The sequence below is a fragment of the Xenopus tropicalis genome, chromosome 1 (genome assembly GCF_000004195.4).
Source record: "Xenopus tropicalis strain Nigerian chromosome 1, UCB_Xtro_10.0, whole genome shotgun sequence".
In the NCBI taxonomy this organism is placed as follows: domain Eukaryota; kingdom Metazoa; phylum Chordata; class Amphibia; order Anura; family Pipidae; genus Xenopus; species Xenopus tropicalis.
This window is the reverse complement of record NC_030677.2, coordinates 163,364,903-163,389,852: the sequence shown is the minus strand read 5'-3', so window position 1 is coordinate 163,389,852 and position 24,950 is coordinate 163,364,903. Positions and strand designations below refer to the sequence as shown.

The 24,950-nt window shown below is 38.9% G+C and overlaps 1 protein-coding gene across 2 annotated transcripts in view; it reads left to right on the top strand.

Moving 5' to 3' along the window:
• Positions 1-24,950, top strand: part of cux2 (cut like homeobox 2) — a 202,566-nt gene that overhangs the window by 87,367 nt on the left and 90,249 nt on the right. The window contains 2 exon segments of one of the 2 annotated variants that reach the window (NM_001134814.2): positions 6,830-6,940; positions 8,000-8,047. In NM_001134814.2, coding sequence (NP_001128286.2) covers positions 6,830-6,940; positions 8,000-8,047 — 159 coding nt within the window. 2 annotated transcript variants of the gene reach the window in all.

The following is a 24,950-nucleotide window of genomic DNA, read 5'->3' as shown; positions in this document are numbered from 1 at the left end:
ACAATCTTCAGGCTGCATCTGTCCTGAATACATCCTGCTAGAGAGGCCCACTATAGATAATTACTCTGTTATTAACCACAAGGCACACTGTAAGAAGCCCTTAAATTATATGCAAGAAATGATATTGCCCTTTAATTGTTCTCTTGCATTCTCTATAATTGGTCTGGGCTTAATAGCGATGGTAAATGCTATAATTGTTCAGACTATCAGTGATTCAGAAGCAATTATAATCTGATTTTTAACACTGTGGAATCAGATGTTTGTGTCTGTGTTTGTGTTTCTTTCTTCCAGCTTCTGACTTCTGATAGCACAGACATTAGCTCTGGTCAATGGCAGCAGCTACTATTTATTCAATTGCTGGCAAACTGAGGCATGGCTTTCTTAGGCTAATGCCACACTTAGCGTATGGCAAGCCAAAAAACACTTGCCAAAAATAGCGCCATACGCTCCTACCTGTGTCTGCACCCGAATGAATGAAATACGCTTGGGTGCAGGAACATGTAGCCGATATCCACCGAAAATATGAAGTCTCACGTTTTTCGGGAATATGGGCTAAATGTGCCTGCACTTGAGCATATTTTATTCATTCGGGAGCAGGCACAAGGTAGGCTAAATTTACAGTAGCGGGGTGTATTCTCGGCAAGCGTTTTTCGGCTTGCCAAGAATATGCCGGTGTGACATCAGCCTTAGGTCCATGCCTTCACAAGGCAATGTTGTATTGAAGGATCTGTGGCTAAATGCTCCATGAGACCTATCTCACCTGCTCTTTTTGGGTGTAGGTTTTGGATTTACCTTGCCGTTAAGAGGCTGACTGGAAGTCTTAATCTTGGAGTTTGAGCTCTGAAACTGGATATTTTATAAGATGGGTGGCGTTTTACTGTGTTTTAAATTATGTATTTGTTAGTAAGTGTTGTTACTGGCAATATGTCTTGGTTTAAGGAAAACACAGAAATGTTGACTTCATGCTGAATCAATAAAAGATTTTTTAATAGAGTGTGCACCTCTTCTATGAGATTCTTATCGTATGTGTGTGTGTGTATATATATATATATAAAAATAAAGAGTAAAAATGATTGCACTTGACAGGATTTAAGACTTTCAGACATTCTTCAAACAAAACAGGGATTGTTAATAAGATAAGTGTAGTGTTTATCCAACTCTTTGTAGGGGTAGTATTATAAAGAAATTATGAATTAATTAATTAAGAATTATGATACTGTAGAAGTGGGACAAGCATATAAAGGGGGTTTGTTGGTTGTCTAATGACTAATCTTCCCGAAATGCCATCCCACCGGCTAGAATGTAAATTGCCGGTGGGATGGCATATGCGGCGATTTGCCGAAATCTTGAGAGGAAACTTCTCGATTTCGGCACCGCGTCTGCCATCCCACCGGCGATTTTCGTTCTAGCCAGTGGAATGGCTTTTTGGGTAGATTATTTGCCCGTGACAAGGGAGATTTGTCACGCGGTGGCTAATCTTCCCGTCTGTCACATCCCTTAAGGTGGCCATACACCTAACAATTATGATTTTTCTTGCAAGCATTGTTCACATGAAAGATCGTTCCCACTCTCCACTGACATTCAGGTGGCCATACACAGTATAATTGTACTTGAACTTGTACCCTCCACTAAAGTTCAGGGCTGAATCTTCATAAGAGATTCTACCTCTATCTAACGACTCAGCTCTGAATGCAGATTTTGCTTGGGCACCTTCAACGGCACCCGATCAAAATCTTTTGTCCTGACTGATCGCTGAGACGACCAATATCCAAAGCTTTTGTGGAATCAGCTGTCTTATTAATCCACCATACATGGACCGAATATCATGTCAGTGCGTGTAGGCCAGCTTTAGGCTGATGCCTCATGGAGCGGTTGGTTGCCCACGATAGCAGAGATCTATTTGGGGCAACTAACCACTTGAAAAAGGCCTTCACATTGCTTTGGTAATTCGAAGCTGTAAAAAGTTTCCTTCTGCAGGCAACTTCACGTGATTTTGGAAAATGAAGCAATGCAAAGAGCTTTTCACCGACCACTCCTATTGTTGCCGGTGGAAAGCCTTTTCAGAGTGGTTTGTCGCCCATGATAGCAGAGATCCAATCAATGTGTCCTTGCCTTTAGATGCTATCATTATCAGGAGGCAATGTGCCATTTATCAGATGTGAATACCTATCAAAAGCTCTTAGGAGATCCAACAAAGGAGGGCCTGAAGGATAATGTGTACAACGATACAATCAAGGCACCTACCAAAGGTCCATAAAGGTGGTGGTCCCCCAGTCAGTAGACCAGTTGTAGTGGGTATAGGGTCGCTAAATGAAAATTTGAATGACCCTAAATTGTAATACCACTTATGTATTATATTTATTAAGAAGCATAAATTGTGGCGTACAGTATGTTGGATGCACCACACGCACTTTAAAAGTATTAGGGAGCATGTGTTTAACATTTCGAATTTAAATCAATAGGTTGCAGTAGGAAAACATTTTGCCAAATGTGTAGGTGGAGAAATTAAGGGTACAGGGGATAGATAAAGTTGTACTACCACCAAGAGGAGTAGATCATTTGTTCATTACATAAGATGGAAGTGCGTTGGATATTCTATCTAGATACAAGAGTGCCGAAGGGGTTAAATTCCCAGTTTGCTGTATCATGCTAAGTTTAACTTTCATGTATCTATTCTAAATTGTTGTTAGAGACAGTGGATAATAACAGTGTAGCAAGAATGTTGCAAATGCATAGATACAGAATATGTATCTGAAGTTGTTTTAGAGCCATGGATTTGATTTTTTTAAAGTAAGTTTATAATTATGGGCTGGTTGAAAAGTAGAATTTAAAGGAATACTGTCATGTCATGTTTTTTTATTTCAAAACAATGAAATAAATAGAGCTTCTCCAGCAGAATCCTGCATTGAAATCTGTTTTTAAAAGTGCAAACAGAATTTTTTTAATTCATTTTTAAAATTCCACGCACGCTGCACTAGCCATATTCTTAATTTCCCAGGGTGCCACAACCATGTGAACTGTGCTCTGATAAACTTCAGTCACACTTTACTGCTGAGCTGCAAGTTGGAGTGATATCACCCCCCTCCCAGCAGCCAATCAGCAGAACAATGGGAATGCAAGATAGAAGCTCCCAGTAGATATTAGAATAGCACTCAATAGTAAAAAATCCAAGTCTGGCTTGGGACTCCTCCAGTTACATGGGATTATGAGAAACAATAGGTTACCTGAAAGCAGTTCTAATGTGTAGCCCTGGCTCCTTCTGAAAGCTCAGACTCAGACACAATGCACTGAGATGGCGCCTACACACCAATATTACAGCTAAAAAAAATACATTAAATGGCAGAGTGAATTATTTGCTATGTAAACAGTGTAATTTAGAAATAAAAAGCATACCATAAAATCATGACAGAATTCCTAAAAATGTGTATGGCTAAGGAAATTAAATAGTTGTGAATTACTTAAGGGTCTGAATATTTGAATATATATGAGTATATAATGCACATTTATTTATTTGCAGCAGTAGTTATACTGAGTATCAAATGAATATTATTATTATATTGTTTGAGCTTATCAGTGCTATTTGTAACGGGGTTAATGCTGAACAATGTAGGCGGAGACTGGGGGTGCAATTTTTCAACATTCCTCCCTTAAAAGTCGGATACACTGAGATGGTCTCTTGCTTATGACTAAGTGCAAGACATGAAACGCATCAAGCACATTTTAATCAAGTTTCAATAAAACTTTTACCTGATACTCATGTAGTTGGTGGTCTAGTGATTGAGTACATAGATTCAATATTGTTTGTCCTGATATTGCAGTCATCCCCTTATATACATCAGTCATCCCTGGTCTGGCCAGTCCTACTCTCACTTTTATCTGATTCAATAAAAATTCTACTGTTTCAATATACATTTAACAAAGGGACGAGTTTTACCTGCAAATTGCTTTCTTTTTAAGTTTAAAACTCCCAAATGGTTGCACTTTTTATTAGCTATATATATATATATATATATATATATATATATACATATACAAAAATACAACTATAAAAGCATGTGCATCTATCTAACCCAGAGAAGGCAGAGGGAATGCAGGCCCTGGAAGTTAATAGAATGCAGGCTGCAATATAGTGACGCAAATAATGGGAAGAATAGGGCATCAGCTGACTGACGGAATGACACAATTGGATTGCCTCCTGTCCTTTTTTGAACCCAGCTGCCTGATTTTCCTCAGTCTTTATCATGTTTTTCAGATCAGTGTCTGGCTTCAATTGATTGGTGAGGCAGACGATGTTGGAATCCAGTAACCAGGGCTGTGCTTGTTGTGTCCTCTCTCGTGTGTCCCCATTCGCATGTCTTTTGTGTTTAGCCCATTTTGTCTTTTGGATTTGTTTAGGGTGCACATTTAGATGGCCATACCCTAAACTAATTTTCAGCGCTGAATCATCAGATATGGAGGAAGAAACAATAGGAATTCTACCCCTAGGTGACGATTCAGCCCTAAACGCTTGTCCTGCACGATCAAAGAGATGACCGATATCCAAGGCTTTTGCAATATCAGTCGATTCATCAATCCACCATACACGCACTGAAAATCTTATGAAACCTAGTTTGGTACAATAATATCGGTGTGTGTGGCCAGCTTTACTCGCTCTATTCATCTATTGTCTGTGTGAAAACCTTTCAGCATGACTGAATGATGTGTTTAGTACAGTTCCAATGAAAAAGCAGTGAGGATTGCTGAGCTTCTGGTAACTGCTTGTAATAAAGCCCAGGGTATGCATTTAGTGTGTGTTTGTGTAGAGTTGCTGTAATGAACCATGTGATCTGCACACACTGCTTCTATTGTGCCTTAAGACCCTGTGCCTTTCACAAATGGCACAACCTGGGCAACCTGGCAGTGAGCAGGCAGTGGTGGGGCAAAGGCCAGTAGTAGGGGTGGGCAGAGAGATGGGGCAACTGCGCTGCGGCATTTGAGGAAGGCCACTGTAGGAACTCTTGAGCTATCCCTGGTTTGAAGGTGGCATCTCTAGGGTTCCCCTGTGTCAATAGGTTTAAATGCAGGACAATCGGAATAGGAGGCGGGAAGGACCAAGTGGGGCTGAGCCTAACTGTACAAAAGTAAAAAGAGTTTGTGTTGATGCAAAAACCTTTAATGAGTAAGTCTTTTCACACCGGACTGTGGCCAATTTAGCAGTCCAATAACTTAGCTTATGGCCATAAATGAATGGTAATACCATAACTTAGCTTATGGCCATAAATGAATGGTAATACCATAACTTAGCTTATGGCCATAAATGAATGGTAATACCATAACTTAGCTTATGGCCATAAATGAATGGTAATACCATAACTTAGCTTATGGCCATAAATGAATGGTAATACCATAACTTAGCTTATGGCCATAAATGAATGGTAATACCATAACTTAGCTTATGGCCATAAATGAATGGTAAAGTTTTGAACAGTTATTCATGATTTTGTGTGTTACATTTGAATAGTTTAAATAATTCTAGATGCGTTTGCTGTGTGGCTTTTTTTTTTTTTAGACTTTTTTGATATATACATGTATCTTCTAATTCAGCAGACCCCACAGTTGTGGGGGAGCCCAGGGCACAATGGACGGGCAGGGTCTACTGGATAAATTTCCCCCTTCCCCAGACCCACTCCTAACTTCCCACAAACTAGCTGTAAGGGCAATGGGGCCATAGGAAGCCGGTGGGCTTTGCTGCCAGGGAGATCTGTGGGGCGGGGGGGCTGGCACTGTTGACGTACACCACTGCCTTTAAAGGAGAAGGAAAGGTAAAAACTAAGTAAGCTTTATAAAAAAAGGTCTATGTAAATACAGCCATAAGCACTCACAGAAACGCTGCACTAAGTCCTCATTAAAAAGCAACACCACATTTCTTTCATTTTATTCTGTATAAATGATCTTCTGTGTCAGACTTCCTGTTGTCTGCAAAATCCTTCAGGGCATGGCACAAGCCTGCTCAGTTTTCTCCTTCTCCCCTCTGTAATCTGAGCTGATAGCTTTTCCCTGCCTGCATTCTGCTGCCTGGAAGTGATGTCAGGTGAAGCTAAAATGGCAGCCGCTATCTTAAACAAAGTGAGCTTCTAGGGCTGTTAACTCAGGTATAAAAAAGCATTCTACTGTATAAATATAGCATCCTAGCTAGCACTATTGTGACTAATCTATTGGCAATAAAATAGCATTGCTTCTCCTTTAAACTCCTCCTATTTTTGAATGAGGACGAAAAAAAGAAAACCTGCTTAACTTCAAAGCAAGGGTCATTTTCTCTTAATACTGTTGTGCACATAGTGTGAACTGTATTTGATTTAATCTTCAGTGTAGAAGGGTCAGCTAACAGAATGGGGGCAGTTCCACTTTCAAATATTGCTCTAAAATTAAAAAGTCATATATATCTTTATAAAGCTTATTTATGAACACTTAAGCATAAGTAAGTCAGGTCTGGATTCATTCCCTCCTGTTGATATATGTTGGCTGGCAGCAGAGTGTTCCATGCATTAGGTTCCTGAGAACAGTATATTGTATCTCGCAGCGCTACAAAAAAGTTCTCGGTAACCTCCACTCTAAAAACCCCTTTGAAAGAAACTTTACTGAGAGATATTGATTACAGCAGCGTCTTATTATTTAAAAGCTGCCATGATTTAGCATTGAATACATAGGTTTTTTTTCTTAAATAATTCATCCTCGCAGTCAATTTTTTTTTTCGTCTGTCTCTCCGAATTGACAGTTTTGTAGACTTGGGCATAAAATGGGTTTTGTATATTATTAAAAAAATCCAACCCCTCTTCTTTTCTTCCTGCAGAAAGAGCTGAACTCCCTGGCGTCGGAGCTGGCTGCACGGCAGGAAGAGAGCGAACATTCCCACAAGCAGCTTATTGAACTCAGCCGTGAGTTTAAGAAAAATGTCCCAGAGGTACTATAGCATATTCACTTTTGTATAAATGCATCAATACAAGCATCCCTAAATGAGCAGCAGAGCCTCAAAATGACTGGGTGTGATTATGAAAATGATTTTATATGTATGAGTATTTATTGCTTCTGATGCAACTCTGCACATTGCATAATAGAATAATCCTATGATAAAGTGTTTTTACTTGCTGCTTAGTTCATATCTGCGATTTTATCGGTAAGCCCTTTGTGGGCATCGCTAGATGTTTCAATTCTATAATACAAAGCAGTTGTATTCAGCTCTTAATGAACTATGACTTCCATCCCAGGTGAGACAAAGACTTGAGAGCCATAGACTGGAGATTATCACTGTACTTCAATATAGACAACATAGGATATACATCTATACAGCAGTTATTATCTTCCATGCAGAGAGTTGGTAGAGTGAAGCTATAATCTTGGGTTATGGGTCTCAAGATTTTAAACAGTGATCCCCAACCAGTGGCGCAGGAGCAACATGTTGCTCACCAACCCCTTGTATGTTGCTCCCAGTGGCCCAAAAGTTGCTTATTTTTCAATTCCTGGCTTGGAGGAAAGTTTTTGTTGCATAAAAACCAGTTGTAACTGCCAAACAGAGTCTCCTGTAGGCTGCCAGTCCACATAGGGGCTACCACATATCCGCTTTTTGTTGTAAAGCTATCATGAACTTCAGGAAATAACATTTTTCCAGAAAACAACTTGTGAATTGAGCAAAAAATTGGAGGCTGAAAAATGGTATCTTGTTCATGGTACCTTGATCATATTTATACACGTGTGATAAAACTTTGGTCATAGGGATATTTGAACCAATGACACAGCCCTCAATCTGATGACTCATAGTTCCAACATTGTAATCCAATTATAATCTGATAAACCCAGCATATCGGGGGAAAGATCCACTTATTTGACAACCTTGGCCAACATAACTTTTTCCCTTTTTCCCTTTTTCCCTATGCTAATTTATATTTCCCATACTCCCTTGCCCCCTTACAGACCCTTCTGACCTAACATCTTTCCTAATCATCATTTTGTTGCTCAATTACAGGAAATCAGAGAAATGGTAACTCCTGTCCTGAAGAGTTTTCAAGCAGAGGTAAGATGGATTTGTGCAGCCATCTCTTCTTGTTTCATACCCATTGCATGCAAGCTTACTCTTTTGCTGACTGAAGGTAACCTATAATGTATCTTAAGGGACATCTTATAAAGGACACAGGCATGTCTGCACTAATTCAGCCAGAAAGTACATATTGCTTCTGGGATTGAACTGGAGGTGTTCATGTTTCTCCTTAATCTGTTGCGAGCTGGTTTAAATTATTTTAGCCCTGTTCCATCCACATTGACAGAGAATAATGAAAAAATTGATTTGAACACATTTTTCTGAACCCAGTGTTTGCCCAGTTTTCACCAACACATATATGTGAGACCTACAGTCTGTATGCCCCATTTGTACATGAAGTTCTATCTGTCTGAGCATTATGGAAACTCACTGAAGGTTGGACTGATGGCTAAGAACTTTACAAAATTTTCTTTGGTGGATAAAATGTTTCCAGTACTCTTAGCTATTTTATTCAAAACCTTTTATATACCAATAAACCAAAAACTTGAACAGGCTATCTAATGTTTGCCTTTCCCCCAGCACGCACAATACTATAAACCATCATTTTATCTGCAGCGTTTTGAGTTATAGGATTGAGCTGGACTTCACCCACTTTGTCGGTCACTCAAATTTTAACAATACTCCGCTAGATCCCACAAATGCATTTTTTTCCTGCTTTACTAGATAATAACCTTGAAAAACACAATAAAATCTGGGGGTTACATACAAAAGCTCAATTGGCCACCCCTACAGCCTAATAGCTCAGACCCGCCCTAACCGTGTCACTAAAATCTCTAACAATATCAATCCTGAGACCTAGGTACTGTTGTTATTAGTTATTGAAAGCTCAATAAATTATTTACTCTAATCGCTACAAGCAAATCTTCTTTAATTCCTTACTTCTGTTATCATTGATTTTTATTTTTTTTAACTTTCCCTTTTACTTGATTACCTTTGCCTTTATTGTTTCACTTTTATATTGTATGTTTTCTTTTGGGAGCAAAAATCTAAGCCATATTTTTACTTTATATGGACCTTGTATATGTAATATCTTTGTATTCTAATATTTCAGTCATCATACTCAGTGAACATATTTACAAAACTTAATTGTAAACAAGCAAAGCGAGTAGCTGAACGTACCATCTACAGATGCTTAACTTTCTGTTGCTTTGAGGGGTTATAAAATAGTGTTACTGATCTTTTAAGATCTTTAGTTTCACATTTGGAGGAAGGTAACAGATGTAGAATTCACTGCAGTTTTCACAGGTCTAAGCTCTCTTACAAATGCAGAAATGGTTTTCTTTCTCCTATACTCAAATGTCATGCCACAGTCGGTGCTTGCAAACACTAATACCTACTATTATTTCCAGTTATGAAATAAGGGTAGTTGATGCCACTCCCCCAATCCATCCAGGCCATGCCCACTTGTTTTCATCCATATGGCTAACTGTCCTTAACTTTTAGCATGTTATAGAATAACCTGTTCTAAACAACTTTTTCAATTGGTATTCTTCATTTTTTATAGTTTTAAAATTATTGTTGTTCTTTATTTGCTTCTTTCCTGTTTTCAATTGGGGGTCACTGATCCTGGCAGCCAATAAACTATTGCTCCATGATGCTGCAAAAATGGTGTTATTGCTACATTGTATTACCGTACTTATGTTTCTATTTAGGTACTCTCCTATCTATATTTATATTGCTTGTTTGCTAGGGTAACTGCTTAAATTCCAAACTGGAGAGCTACTAAACCAAAAGCTAAATAAATAAAAAATCGAAGACCCATTGCAGATTGCCTTAGAATAGTGCTGTCTACATTACACTAAAAGTTAATTTAAAGGGGAACAGCCTCTTTAAAATGTATGCTCCATGACCACTGACCTCCTTTTTGCGCAGGTCTTTCACCTTGGGAGGAGACATCCTCGATTAGTTTGGCTGAGAAGGAAAGGGTAAATCAGAGTATAGTGTTGTATATGCCTCTATGTTGCTGCTGTTTGTCGCTTTTTTAAAACAAACTTTAGCAGATCTACCTGTAAAATATACCCAGTTCATTTATCTAGGTAGTACCTTCTTCTAATTTTTAAGCAGGTTTGTTACTGTAGCTCCTGTGCTACTTGATTAGTTTGCAAGTAAAAAGCAGATTAAGACGTGCACAATCCGTCTGATACTGCACTTAGATTAATAGCTCAGTACAGGGACAAGGTGTTCCAGCACCCAAAGCTTCAGCTGCCAGATTACTGCTCCACAGTGATACATCATCCTATCATCCTAGTCTACACAGGCTTCTAGCTCCCTCTTGAGCGATCTGCATAGAACATGTGACCAGCATTGCAGTTTGTATCTGAGTCTCTATTCTAAAGATGTGGCCTCTAGTGCACCTTCAGGGAGTAGCTACAGAGAAAGCCACCAGCTACGAACAGCTCTAAACATAGAGGAACCCTCAATTGTCCTTACCAACTGGCAGCTTCCCCTACATTTGCTCCCTGAAGTTACACAGTGGGACAGATATCTAGTCACTTATTCCCAAGGTTATACAGTGGGTTACACATCTAGACAACTGCTCCCCAAGGTTACACAGTGGGTCACACATCTAGACATCTACTCCCTAAGGTTACAGAGTGGGTTACAAATCTAGGCATCTCTCCGAGGTTACACAGTGGGCCACACATCTAGATTCCAGAGTAGGTTTATAGATGTCTCAAAAATAGGTATGGAATAGTAGTACCGCTACTAGTATGGCATAGGGAAGAGCAACTTGCATCCTAGCCTCCAGATGTTGTTGAGCTTTCAGCTACAAGCATTGCTGAAGTAGATGTTGGTTGTTTATGGTCTCTTGTTGTGTAGGTTATGAAAGATGAAATAAAATGACCTTCTCACAAACAAACAAGATGGCAGGTTACTTATCTTATTTATGGTGCCAACAGAGGCCATAGGATAGTGAGATCCATTAACACAGAGAAGTGCTCCCTCTCACATTGAGTATCTAAAGAAAGGAAAGCATGTTTTTTTCTAATGGGAAAGCAAAGTACATGCTGCATCTTTATAATTGACACACTGAATGAAGGCTGTCTGAAATGGCCAAACTTTGAATATCCTTGTATAGAAACCCCAGAGCAAGACGAGAGCCTTGCTAATTACAAAAGTTGCTTTACAAAAGATAATTCAAAGCAATAATTTAGCAAACATAATCAACTCGCACAGATGGGAATTTTGATGAATGGTTTGCAACATGCAATTAGCGGTTCTTGCTGTTACATATCATTAACCCCCAGAGCACAAAAATTATTTTCTCATTATTAGCTGAAAAGGTAAAATTAAGCTGACTAGACTGTAAAGGAGAAAAAAATACAATTAATTACTGCCATTTATTATAATCATTATTTTAAATATACTTTTTTAGCTTGATACGTGGTTGAAAACATCAGAATTACAGGTTTTGTTATGCTAATTTACTGATGAACCTTCTATAAAATACCCTCATGAAACATTAAAAATGGCTGTTTTCCCAGAGTGAATATGTTGCTTTTTATTCAAAGGATAATTACATAATGCCATTAAGGCTGCATATTAACATTATTTAAATGAAGTGCACAACTTGATGAAAACTGTCTGTACAGCACCCATTTCTGAGTATAGACCACTGCCTTTATAGTAAGGAAGTGCACATTACTCTGTGGTAGAAAGGGTTTTGTAGGCTAGGGTTCCCTACATAGTCTCAGCCAATGCTTAGATAGAAAGATGCAGTGGCAGATCTTCCTTTTGGATGAAATAAGGCACTTAATATGCCCTATTTATATGTATCCATTTATATTCTATTTTTATCTCAGAAACCATAAGGATGTGGCTCATTCTGGTCTGGAAGACCATTACTTTCTTAGCCATTTTTACTGTTTGCCAGTTTTCCACTCCCCCAGTGTTTGCCAGTTTTTACAGCTTCAGCTAAATTGTTCTTAGTAGAGTTCAGAACAACACATTTAATGGTCATATATAGGGGTCTTGTAATACTGGAGCTAAGCAGTATAGCATTTTCCACTGAACTAAAATAAGCTGAATTAAAATAAATATATATATATATCTTTCCTTAAGAAGCTAAATGGATCAGGGACAAATAACTGACTTTTTATACTTCAGTCTAATTTAGGGACAGGCGGATCCATTTCCCATGTCCTCCTTATGAACTTGTGCAAGTCTCTTGGCCCCGCTGTGCTGTAAGGGGCAAAGCAATTCACATTAGGAATTTGCTGCAGCTTCTAGATTTTATATAAACTGGTGTGTATTCCTGTTTCCTGTTGTACTGGGGCATTTTATTGACTAAAGCTTTAATGAGTTATTCATTGATGAGTTATTTGCTCTTAATTTAATTCTGTTTCAGGGCTGAATAAAATGACTGAATGGAAGTTGTATTGTATTATAATGCTCTGTGTGCAGCTCATAAGTCTTTAAAGGGACACTAAGGGGTTTATTTATCAAAGTCCAAATTTCGGACTTTAAAAAGTACGAGCGGGAAAATATTGTATTAAATCCGAAAATTTCGGATCGCATCATAGTTGTACAAAAATATTGTGGTATGATCCGAAAGTTCAGAAATTTTTGTATCTGAATGATCGTAAACAGCGCAAAAACCTTTCTGATTTCTGAATTTTTTGTAATTGTTCCCAATCGTACATTGATAAATGGGCCCCTAAGGGTAAGAACCCATGGGTTCAGTTGCCCATGATAGATCTCTTCTATTGCAGGCGAATTACCGCTCCGAAATGGCGTTCCACCACCAACAGTAGGAGTAGCCGGTGGAAAGCCCTTCACATCGCTTTGTTTTCAGTAGTCACGCAAAGTTGCCTGCAGGAAGAAACTTCTTGCAACTTCAGAATACTGAAGTGATGCAAAGGGCCACTGAACCGGTTTGTGGGTTCTTACCCTAAAGGCTAGACTCGGAGTGCTTACTTTACTAATAAGGTGTAGGGCTGCTGCAGTGATTGTAATGTTTATGTGTCTTTATATGGTGCCGACATATTCCTCAGTGCTTTACAGAGATTATATATCATTCAAATCCCCTCAAACAGCAAATAGTGCTGTTTCTTCAAAGTCCACCCCCTTAACTGCCTTCTTGCTGCCAGCTTTCTGAGTCTCTTACCATAAAGATTCAATTTTAAAATATTAGCTGCCTTTCTCTCTGCCCTGAAACAGATAAATGACAAACAGTAAATGTTCATTGTTTGCTGACTGAACATACAGTAAAACATCTGACTTCTTTAAAGTCACGCACCCCTTGTGACTGGTTTCTAGTATTCCCAGGTGTACATACCCCAGTATAGAGGTGAGGCTGTAAGGTACTCGAATAAGACCAGCACCATTCAGAGGACCTTTGTCCATGAGCACCAATTTCCTGGGAACCATTAGACTCCATACTCCTTTGTTGTTTATTGGAAGTGGGAGTGAGTAATGATGTTGGCAGCATGCACTGCCATTAGACAGTAGCTCTACTTAATACCTTAATAGTCTGAGGAAACTGGTTCCAAAGTGCAAAGCTTCTGCCTGTCTGCTGAGGCAATGTTGTCACAAGTCAAGAAATGCATATTCCTTTCTAATTTGTGTCAAATTAATGTTGCTCACTATATCAAACTCTGGAAGTTTAATCTATGAGATCAAGTGAGTGATTGATCCGTCTCAGTACCTAAAACCTTCTCAATATATATAAATGGGCTTTCAGGAAGGATTAACTACTTAAACTACTGGATGCATTAAAGGCTAAAATGTATGTTTGCTTACAGTAGGCAGAATTAAAGGTTTAATTAAAGATTAACGTTTGGGAACTCTGAAGAAATGCAGCTTGCCATGAAGCACCAAATGGAAGCACTACTAAAAAAAGAAAAGTAAAAAGTTGCCTAAATTTAGCAACTTTGTCTCCTTTTGTAAGCAGGGGTTGGATTAACCACTACAAATGGCCGACATGCTGCACTAAAGAAATTGTACTGGTCATTAAAGTTACGTTTATTCTTTTATCTACTGCTATAATGGCAACTTCTTCCTGAAATATTATTTTTGGTAATTTTCTGTGGTTGACCATGATCCAACTACTTCTTGGACAACACCTTCTTGGAGCACATAATTCTCAGTACTCTGGAGGTATCATAGGAGTCATTTATTGATTACAAAATAAATATAGCAACCACTTTATTGTTCCAAAAATAAACATGAGACAGTTTTTTGGTTTTTGGGAACCTGACAAAAATAAAATCCCTGTCGGAGGGGCAAGATCTTTAGGTAAGAACCCACAAAGTGGTTGAGTTGCCCGCGATAGATCTCTGCTATCACAGGTGACAAAACGCTCTGAAAAGGCTTTCCAACAAAAGGAGCCATCGGTGGAAAGCTGTCGCAACGATTCAGTAATCCAAAGTCATGTTAAGTTTCCTCTGGCAGGCAACTTCATATGTTTTTTGGAAAAAGAAGCGGTGCGAAGGGCTTTCCTATTAGTGCCAGTGGAAAGCCTTTTCAGAGTGGTTTGTCACATGTGATAGCAGAGATCTTTTGTGGGTGACTTAACTGCTCCGTGGGTTCTTATAAAGGAACAGTTACACCAAAAAAAAGTATTTTAAAGTAATTAAATATAATGTTGTGTTGCCCTTCACTGATAAAACTGATCTGTTTCCTTCAGAACTATTGTGTATATAAACTGCTGTGTAGCAATGGAGGCAGTTAAATAGGTTTAAATGGCACAAGTTAAAGGAACAGTAACACCAAAAAATGAAAGTGTATAAAAGTATTAACAATATAATGTACTGTTGCCCTGCATTGCTACAACTGGTGTGTTTGCCTCAGAAAGACTACTATAGTTTATATAAGTTAGCTGCTGTGTAGCCATGGGGGCAGCCATTCAAAGGAGAAAAGGCACAGGTTACTTAGCAGATAACAGACAAACCCCCATTATATGGGGCTTATCTACTAGTTATCTGCTATGTAACTTGTGCCTTTTCTCCTTTTTTTCCAGCTTGAATGGCTGCCCCCGTGGCTACACAGCAGCTTATTTATATAGTAGCTTTTCTGTAGCAAAAACACCAGTTTTTTGCAGAGCAACAGCACATTATATTTTAATTACTTTAAAACACTTTATTTTTTTGATGTTACTGTTCCTTTAAATACCAGCTATGAGATAAGCTCCTTACAACACCATTATATTCTACAGAACTTATTTGCTATGTAACCTGAGCCCTTTCTCTTTGAATAGCTGCCCCCATCACTACACAGCAGCTAATTTATACATTACTATATATCTGTAGTAGCATTTATGAACAGTGCAGGACAACAGAATATTATATTTCAATTACTTTAAAAAACTTGCATTGTTTGGTGTTCCTGTTCCTTTAATGTTGTTTCATACTGACAAGCTTGATTAGTGCTGATAATTTATGACACATAAGAGATATGGTTTTCATACATTGGTAGTTTTGTCTGCAGCCAACACCCTACTGCTACCATAATACATGGGCCACTAGTGCAGTGATTGCTGGATTACCTGGATTTGGGGTTTAAAGTACCAAAATTATGTCATGCAACTCTATAGAGCCCTTGGGCTGTCCTGGTGTCTGTAAAATCCCATGGAGGGCTACATCAAGCCTACGGGTAGCAATGACATGTAGGGTCAATAATTATGCTGTCATTCCTGTGTTACTGTGGCTCAGATATCTGGAATACTTAACATAAAGGCTGGCAAGACTACTGTTTATTTGCCAGGAAGTAAGTGAATGGCTTCTGCCCATGCCCTACCACCAATTTAATTAGAAAAGCATACAGCAAAGTAAACTGTATGTATAAAAAAAAAGAAACACTTTATTTATCAAAGGTGAACAGAACGCCACAAAATCCATAGATTAGAGAAGAGTAAAGTTTTCCTTCTTGGTGACTTTGTACTTCTAGAGGCCCAAACAGCCCCCCCCCCAGCCACCTATAAATAACGACTGTCTATGGCAGGGATCCCTAACCTTTATTACCTGTGAGCCATGTAAAAAGAGTTGGGGAGCAACACAAGCATAAAACATGTTCCTGGGGTGCCAAATAAGGACTGTTGTTGGCTATTTGGTAGCCCCTATATGGACTGGCAACTGCAACCAAAACTTGCCTCCAAGCCAAGAATTCAAAAATAAGCACCTTCTTTAGGGCCACTGGGAGCGACATCTGCTAGCAAGCCACTGGCTGGCGATCACTGGTCTATGGTATCTTACAACAGGCCCCAATGGCATTTTCCAGAATACACAGATTACCAGTCTGGGCCTCGTATACATTGAGTTTCTTCAGTTTACCCAAAAACATGGATGACCAAATTGCTTGGCTTGGCTCAGTCTAGCCCAACTGCAGGATGTCCAATAACCCTATGCATGCACCAGTGGGGATAATTGGTCTGCTGGGCTTTCTATTCTAAAGAGTAAACTAAGTCATAGATCAGTGATACCCAACCAGTGGTTCGTGAGCAACATGTTGCTCCCCAACCCCTTGGGTGTTGCTCCCAGTGGCCTCAAAGCAGGTGCTTATTTTTTTAATTTCTGGCTTGGGGGCAAGTTTTAGTTGCATTTTTAGTTGCATAAAACCCAGTGTAATTGCCAAACAGAGCCTTCTGTAGGCTGCCAGTCCATATAGGGGCTTCCAAATAGCTAATTATAGCTCTTATTTGCACCCCCATGCTTGTGTTGCTCTCCAACCCTTTTTCCATTTGAATGTTGCTCACAGGTTTAAAATGTTGGGGATCCCTGTCATAGATCATCTCAGGGTATGATTGCCCCAAATTCTTATACAGCACCTTGCATACGGGCCAGTGGTGTTCTAAATCACTGACTTTGTGTAGCAAGCTATTTTCTAAATTGTTCTTCACTTTTGTAAAGGGCCCTGCTGATTTGTTCTTATGTGCTATTTTAAAATGCTGTATTGTACTCTAAAAGGAGAGGTGCCTTTGTCACAGCTTCCCTAGTTCCACATCTATCTGCTAAAGATCACTTCCTCTGCTGAATAAGGAGTTTAAGTGATTGTACAGCAAATCTTAAGCATATGTGTGGTTTTAGGAGGTTAGCCAAAATGTTATTGTGCTTCCTCGGAAGTAGATCAGGAAAATTAAGAAGCAGTATTTTGGTTTTATATTCACAATACTGTATTTATAATGAATTATAAATGTATTTTTTTCTCAGTTAAAGCCTTATTTTCACTGGTCCTGTTGCATTTATTTGAAATAACTTAATCTAAAGAAAAAAAAATATTGATTTTCCTTGTACATCCTCAAATTATGAACGTGAAAGGCATATTTATATTCCATTTCTTTTAACTAGTGTTCTCATGCTTTATTTTCCAAATATTGATCTCCTTGATGTGTATTGCTTTCTGTCCTTGTGAAAATGTTTCAAGCGCTGTGCCTATAGAGATTAGTTGCAGCTGGAGAACTGTAATGAATTATGAAAAGTTTCCATCATTCTATACATCAAATACTCTGACATATGTTACTTCTGTCTTTTAAACCTAGTGTTTTGTTGCCTTCTATTGAATAGCATTTGTAAGGTAAAGTCTGTACAATATTGTAGCGCAGGCAAGTGCCAACAGGGACGGCGGGCTAGCTAGGTTAGCCATTTTAAATTCTGTTACCGGGGGGGGGGTGGGAGTGAGGTTTATATTATTTATATTATTTAATATATTATTTTAGGTAAATAGAATATCTAAGGGCTTAATTTGTAGCCTGTTAAACAACTACATTGGGAAGTCACATTTTTTTTTGACTGTTGTTCCAATGTCAGCTACAGTGACAAGTAGTATAACATTCTGGAGCATCAGCTGTCTGCCTATGCAAGCAAGGCCTTATATAGAGGCACCTAGGGAAGAAGATTTTGGGGGAGGCCCTCGGGTACCTATATAATAGATTTGTTTTTTGTTTTTATTTTAATTAAAAAAATTTTCCCAGCCGCTGCCAGAGACTTGTGGGGTAAATCCGATTTTGGAGCTTTGGGGGGGGGGGGGGGGTAGAGGGCGCTTTGACGGGCAGATGTGACTTCACAAAATGGAAGCGACGTCACACACACAGCTTCTGCAAACAGTGGAGACATCATTAGGTTCGGTGCCTAGGGTGGCATGGGACCTAAATACATCACTGCCTGTGAGTGCTGGTCCCTGAGAGACCACAGGACTGATTTACTTTGGCAAGTGCAGTTGCGGCCCTCACAGTGCCCCCACAGTCAGTTGTGCATGCAGTCATTTTTATTAATGGTACTTGTGTCAAAATACGCTCTTGCACTTCCATGTAGTTGTGGGCGCACAAGGCAGTCCTTCCTATCTTCCATTCTGATTCAGGCACTGCTGCTACTCCTATTGACCCTGGAGCTACCACCACCTTATCGCAGCGAATTTGCGTGTTTCGCCATTGGCGGATTGTTTCGCAAAACGGATGAAAAAATTCGCTACACGTCCAAAAATTGTCGCAATAATAATCGCAGGCGACAAAATAATAGCTGCGCGACACAATAATAGCTGTGGGCAACAAAATAATAGCTGTGCGGCAAAATATTAGCCACGGGCGACAAAATTATAGCCGCGCAACGAAAGAATAGCCGTGGGCGACAATTTTTTTTTGATGTGCGACATCTTTTGAAAGATTCGCAAATTTTGCGGCGAAGCAAAACGGGACAGATTCGCTCATCACTAAGTAGCACACTTACACCTAAAGAATCGTCAGCAGGCGTCACTTGCACAGCAAACATCGGAAATTATGCCAGACCATTGTGTCTAAATTGTGACAATATGTAAGAGCAGTTGATGTAATTTTACCATATAAGATGCAATTGAATTAGGTATGTCAAAACTGCACCAAGAGCATTGCCCCATTGTGTCCGTAATGATGTTGGAATTCTGGAGGAAGAAAAGCTGCATTGTGGGGAAAAAACATTGCAAGTGAGGTCAAATTGCACTTTTGCTTACTGCACTTGCAGATGTCCATGTGCCCTCACATCAATAAATGAATAGTATAGATTGGGGGTATGCTTGTTAAATTCAGTGCCGCTATAACAAGGGGAAGCAAACTGAGTACTACGGTCATTCCTGAAAATGAGTTTCAGTTGGAGCAGACCATATAGCAGCAGCTATTACTGTGTACCATGCCTGAATCTGATGGGTCTGTATAACTGGGGAGTCTCACACTTTTCCCATTGTAATGTTTTCTCTATTCTTTAACACTCTTTACTCTTATTTCCAAGTTGGACATATTTTATTCCTAATGAGCAATGCCTTATCTATTAGAAACAACACTAATGATTTTCTGTCAGATGCAGCAACAAGCTGGAGAGCGTACAACGTGCGAAAGCAAACCCTCCTAATGTTAATGCATTGCATGCACAATCACGGCAGATAGCACTTGGTTAATGAGACTCTATGTACTCTACATAGAATCAAAAGCTTTCATGGGAGAAGTGGAAAGCACTGGAAAGCAAGTGGGGGCTTATTCTTATATTAGCCTGCACTTCAGGAGAGGCACTATAGGTTTTTTTTTTCTTGGAAATGCAATGATTTATTTATGTAGAACCAAGCAGCTGTCTGTGTTAATAACAGAAATGATATTAGAAATCAACAAGTAGAGAGGACCCTGCTGAATTGCATCCTCAAAAAAGATGGGATAGAAGCAGGGGGCACTCTCAATGAGAGGCTCTTTTACTTTACACAGTGTAGTGTATATATCATTGAGTCATCTATGTACTTTTTCCAAATTCACCTGCTGTGTGTATGTGCATCTTTATTTACATACACTGTATATGTGGCTACATGGACCAGTTTTCCATACAGATTCATTTTCAGCTAAATTCCTGGGGTCCAATTTATACAGAGAGATATAGAGTACTCTAATATTTGACTAATTAATATATGTAATGTCCTGCTACATAGCTCTTGTGTAGCCAGTATTAGATGTGTAAGTACATTAACAAACATAGAAAATATTATGATACCATCAACATAATAATAATATTGTTTAAGTATCTTTTCTTTTTATATATACCATCAACAATAATAATATTGTTTATTTTTTATATATATATATATATATATATATATATATATATATACTTTGTATATATATAGTAGAGAACGTAAGGTCTAGTTACCCTTTTTTCAGGCAGACACCAAAGATTTGGGGCAGCTAATTGTGGTTCTTATTTACAGTTGGAAGGGGGGGGGGTAAAGGGGTAAAGTATTTTCCTAGCAGTTCAGTAACTGGCCAGGAGAGGTTTAGTTCTATTCTTTAAAATAGGGAAGCCAACATGTGCCCCTAGAAGGGAGATTTAGGATCAGGGTAGCTATTAAGCAGCATAAGACAAGTGCAGGGGGGAGCGTTTGGTGCCATGACATCGGCGGGCATGCTATGGTCACTTTGCAGCCAAATTGACACATAAATAGTGTACTCTTGTTTGTTTTCATTGCCTAAGCTGGCTGTGCATATCCAGACATAGCTAAGCCTGTTTTTAATTGTAAAAATCTTCACTGCCTTCCCTTGACACTTTGCCTGACTCTGACATTGCCTCTGCCTGACCCCTTTTTGTACAACGTTTCTGTATCAACCGTGGAAGTGTATAGAATCTCTAAGTTAAAATATGGAATATGTTTTTTATACAGTCGGTGGAGCAAGGTGTAGGCACGGGGGCAGGTTAAAGGGATTCTGTCATGATTTTTATGCTGTACTTTTTATTTCTGAATATCACTGCTTACACAACAAATAATTCACTCTACCATTTAAAATGTTATTCTTGAACCAACAAATGTATTTTTTTAGTTGTAATATTGGTGTGTCAGTTCATTGTGCCTGAGTCTGAGGAGCCAGCACTACACAGTAGAACTGCTTTTAGCCTATAGTTTTTTCCTGCTCAGTGTAACTGGAGGAGTCATGAATCCTAGTTATAACTGGGCCACATGGTACTGCACTCTTCTCCTTTTTACTATGATTATTATTTTGGAATATTATTAATCATGTTTCACAGATTCATTTGCTTATTTATGATTGAAGAAACAAGTGGCAGCCGTGGGTATTCCAACTCAGAACATTTGTGTTTGGGTTACATTTGAGATATTTGTGCCTTTACCGTTATCATTGTCCTGTCTCTCATTTGTGTAATAAATGCATAATTAATAGCAAGCATCGCAGCGAGAGGAGAATGCCCATAAGGTTTTGCACTATTTAGCTATCCGTGTATGAATGCATTTTTGAATGCTGACACATTACCATACACTGCATTATCTGCATTGATCAGCTAAAACGCCGGCTTTTCAGAATATCTTCACCTGAGCACCATTAGCTCGATCATTAGTGCAAATGATGCAGCCTCATTATTACTACACTGACGCCTCCATTTGTTATGATTATTGCAATACAGATCATCTACTACATCTATTGCTTACAATTCTGGTATGAGACTTTATATAGCTATAATGAGAACTTGGGAATTATACATTTTTGCCAATAAGAAAATGCTTTTTATGCACAGCTTTTTTAAATTTATCTGTAGTAATAAGTCAGATCAACTGGACTTGCTGTGTTTTTCTTGAAGACGTTTTGCCAGTCATCTGACTGGCTTTCTCAATTCAGAATAAACCATTTTCATAAAAATATACTTTTTTAGTAGTATGTGCCATTGTTTAATCCCAAATAGAAAATTGCCATTTTAAGAATTAAGGGCCACCTCCTGGGATCATTGGATTCACAGTGCGTACAAACAAGCCAAGGCACACATACATGCTAGGCCACCTCAGCCAATGAATGGACAGAGTTCTGTCTTTTGCTTGTACCTTAATTTCTGTTACAGTTAGAGCTGCATTATTCCCTATCAGGTGATCTCTGAGGGAGAACACAGCCCATCACTAAATGGTGGCTCAAGGGAAAAGATGTAAGAGGGCAATATTTACTGATATATATATTCGAGTTTGGCAAGATTCTTTAATAGGTCACATAATATTATCTGTTGGTTAGGTATTCATCTAGGGGTATAGTTTTCCTTTAAATACCCTCCATAATCTGTTTATCATAACAAGCAAGGGATCAGGGATCTTATGAAGGTAAGATGTTGATGGTATTAGCATAGTTGGCGCTATGAGGTGTTATTAAACCTTCCAGGGAGAGGTGCCAAAAAAGCATTTTTAAACATAATTTTAAACGTTTTGCCCCCAGCCCATTGCTATAAACCCTGACCAGTGTTATTATTGTTAAAAATGCATATTTATTAAGTGGCAACATATTCCACAGCACTGTACAACAGATGGGTATATACAATCAACATACAAGATTATATACAAAAACAGCCAATAACCGCAAGGTAAAGGGGGCCTTGCTGAACGAATTACAGAAAATGTTAATTTCCTGAGCATATTTGTCACTGATTTTGGGTTAGGCTGCTGTGATCCTTCAATAAGCTGGAGTACTGTTTACATTTGTACTCCATGACCCATGGAAGGAGAACATTCCCCTCCTGGCCAATTTTGAAAAAGTACTAACATTCCCCTTAAAGTTATAGGTATATGTCAGTGTTACTTTAAATTTATTTGTAAATAAAATTATTTTCAAAAGTACAATTCATGCACTGTTCCTCTGGACAGGCAGACTTTGGCCCGGCACTGGTTCCCAGGGTTGGACTGAGCCGGGAAAAAACCCGGTAGCCCAGACCCGACCCTTGGCGGTGCTCCCCAGCCGACTGTTTTCCTCCCCTGACGCGTTAAACTGACACACTGAGGGGAGGACATTGGGCGGGGGCCCCTGTGGGGGGGTTTTGGGAGGCTCAGCGGGGCCCCTGTGGGTGGTCAAGGGGGCCCTATGGTGATGCTGCGGCGGGGGCACCTGCTGGGCCCTGCACCCCCAGTCCGACCCTGAACTGGGGATAAAGTGACTGCATGTGGCCCCTGGGCTACCTGTTGGCCATTACTTCTACAGATCATACTCATTTTTCATTATTTTCAAGTATTTATGTGATTCACTCTGTCATACCCTTGCTCTACACCTTGACTTTTATTATTGTGTCTGCATCCTGGCCTATGGTGACATTACATAACTTCTATGTCACTTCAGTATTTCCAGGTGAAGAAAACCTGAGCGCTACAGTCAGCACCTCATCATATCTTTATCCTGCTTCCCACAGGCAAGGCCCAGGGATAGGAACATTTGTAGGGCCTCTCTTTGCAGTCTTCTCAGTCTGTCATACCAGGCTTTTCTGCATTTAACCCCTTGCCAGAGGAATCGTAGAGTTCCTGCAGATTTGTGTTACTACATTCAATATATAGTTAGTATATTTATTGTTAATATTGCTTATCCTCATTTTACTTTGGTTCTCAAAACAGGGCACATATATATACAAGTAACCGTGTAAGTTACACATTGTTATGTGATATGATGTGCGCTTGTTTGACCAGTGCTACTAGTATCTTACAGTGTATAATTGTATAGATGTCTGTCCATGGGAGGCCTGGAGAAAAGGGTGGGTTTTTATTTGGCTCAGTGTATGTAATAAGACTCAGTATGTTAAGATAAGTCTCAACATAAATAAAACAAGGGCTTTATGCACTATGTACTACCTACCCAATAGGTTACTGGGTAGTCACATGGCATTGTGGGAAACCCAGCTGTTGCTGAGAATCAATACAAAGACACAAAACTCTGAAATAATGTGCATTTGACATGTTAGGTATGGCAAGCATAAAACACTATGCCCATTTCCCTCTAGCACTAGCAGCTTGGTATCCAGCCATGTTATATATAATTGTTGGTAACTATGGCAGAGAAATAAAAGATTTGTTGAAAGACTCCATGCAAATTATAGTAACTACAGTATATTTCATGTACATTTAAACATAAACATCATTAAAAAATATTTATGTATTCTCTCTTTGCAAGACCTGTGAGTGCAGTCTTGTATGATATTATAATATATAATATTCACTGAGGTTTTTTTTTTGTAAGTATTTCCACGTAGTCCAGCACAGCTGTGGTCTTCTACTTGTGATACTGTTCTGCTACATTTCTAAGAGCTACTTTGTTTTATGTTACATGTTGCAATTGCTATTCTTAGTTTCTGCGACTATGTTTCTATGGGGCACTTAGCCTTCACGCTTATTTCCACAGGCTTCTGTGTATTCCTACAGCTCTTTTTGTTTTTTCTATTTTACACTTTTCTATTTTAGTATATAGGCACATTTTGGCACAAGTTATTAGACCTTAAATCATAAAAGAAATAAAAATCTGTACTGCAGTTCATAATTCCTATATGCAGGGGTGATAGCCTGATATATAAAAGGAAATAAATGAATTGCTGGCCACTAGGTACACAGATTGTACATTCAACATTCAAAGGGTACCTTGGATCAAAATGCGCAATGGTCCACAGGTCACTGTCTATAGTACATCACTTTTTCTCTTGAAACAGAGCCTTGAGGGCTGCAATGCTAACTGACCATAATCCCCAGCTTGACCTTGTCTTGGGTCCTGATTTATAATGCATCTTCCAATTCTTCTTATTAGGGGGCTCTTGGTTCTGTACTTATTAATTCTACTGATCTAATATTTCACAATGCTGCCTTTGGGCAATTTGTTACTTAAAGGGGTTGTTCACCTTCTGGTAAACTTTAGTAGTTTATAGAATTGCTCATTCTTAACAACTTTTCAATTGGTCTACATTTTTTATTTTTTAGAGTTTTTAAATTATTTGCCTTCCTTTTCAGACTCTTTACAGTTTTCAAATAGAGTCACTGACCCCAGCAGCTACAAAACTATTGCACTGTGAGGCTACAATTTTACTGTTATTGTTACTTTTTATTATTTATATTTCTATTCAGGCCCTTTCCTATTCTCCTTTCTCTTCCCAACCACTACCTGGTTTCTAGGTTAAATTGGACCCTAGCAACCAGATAGCTGCCG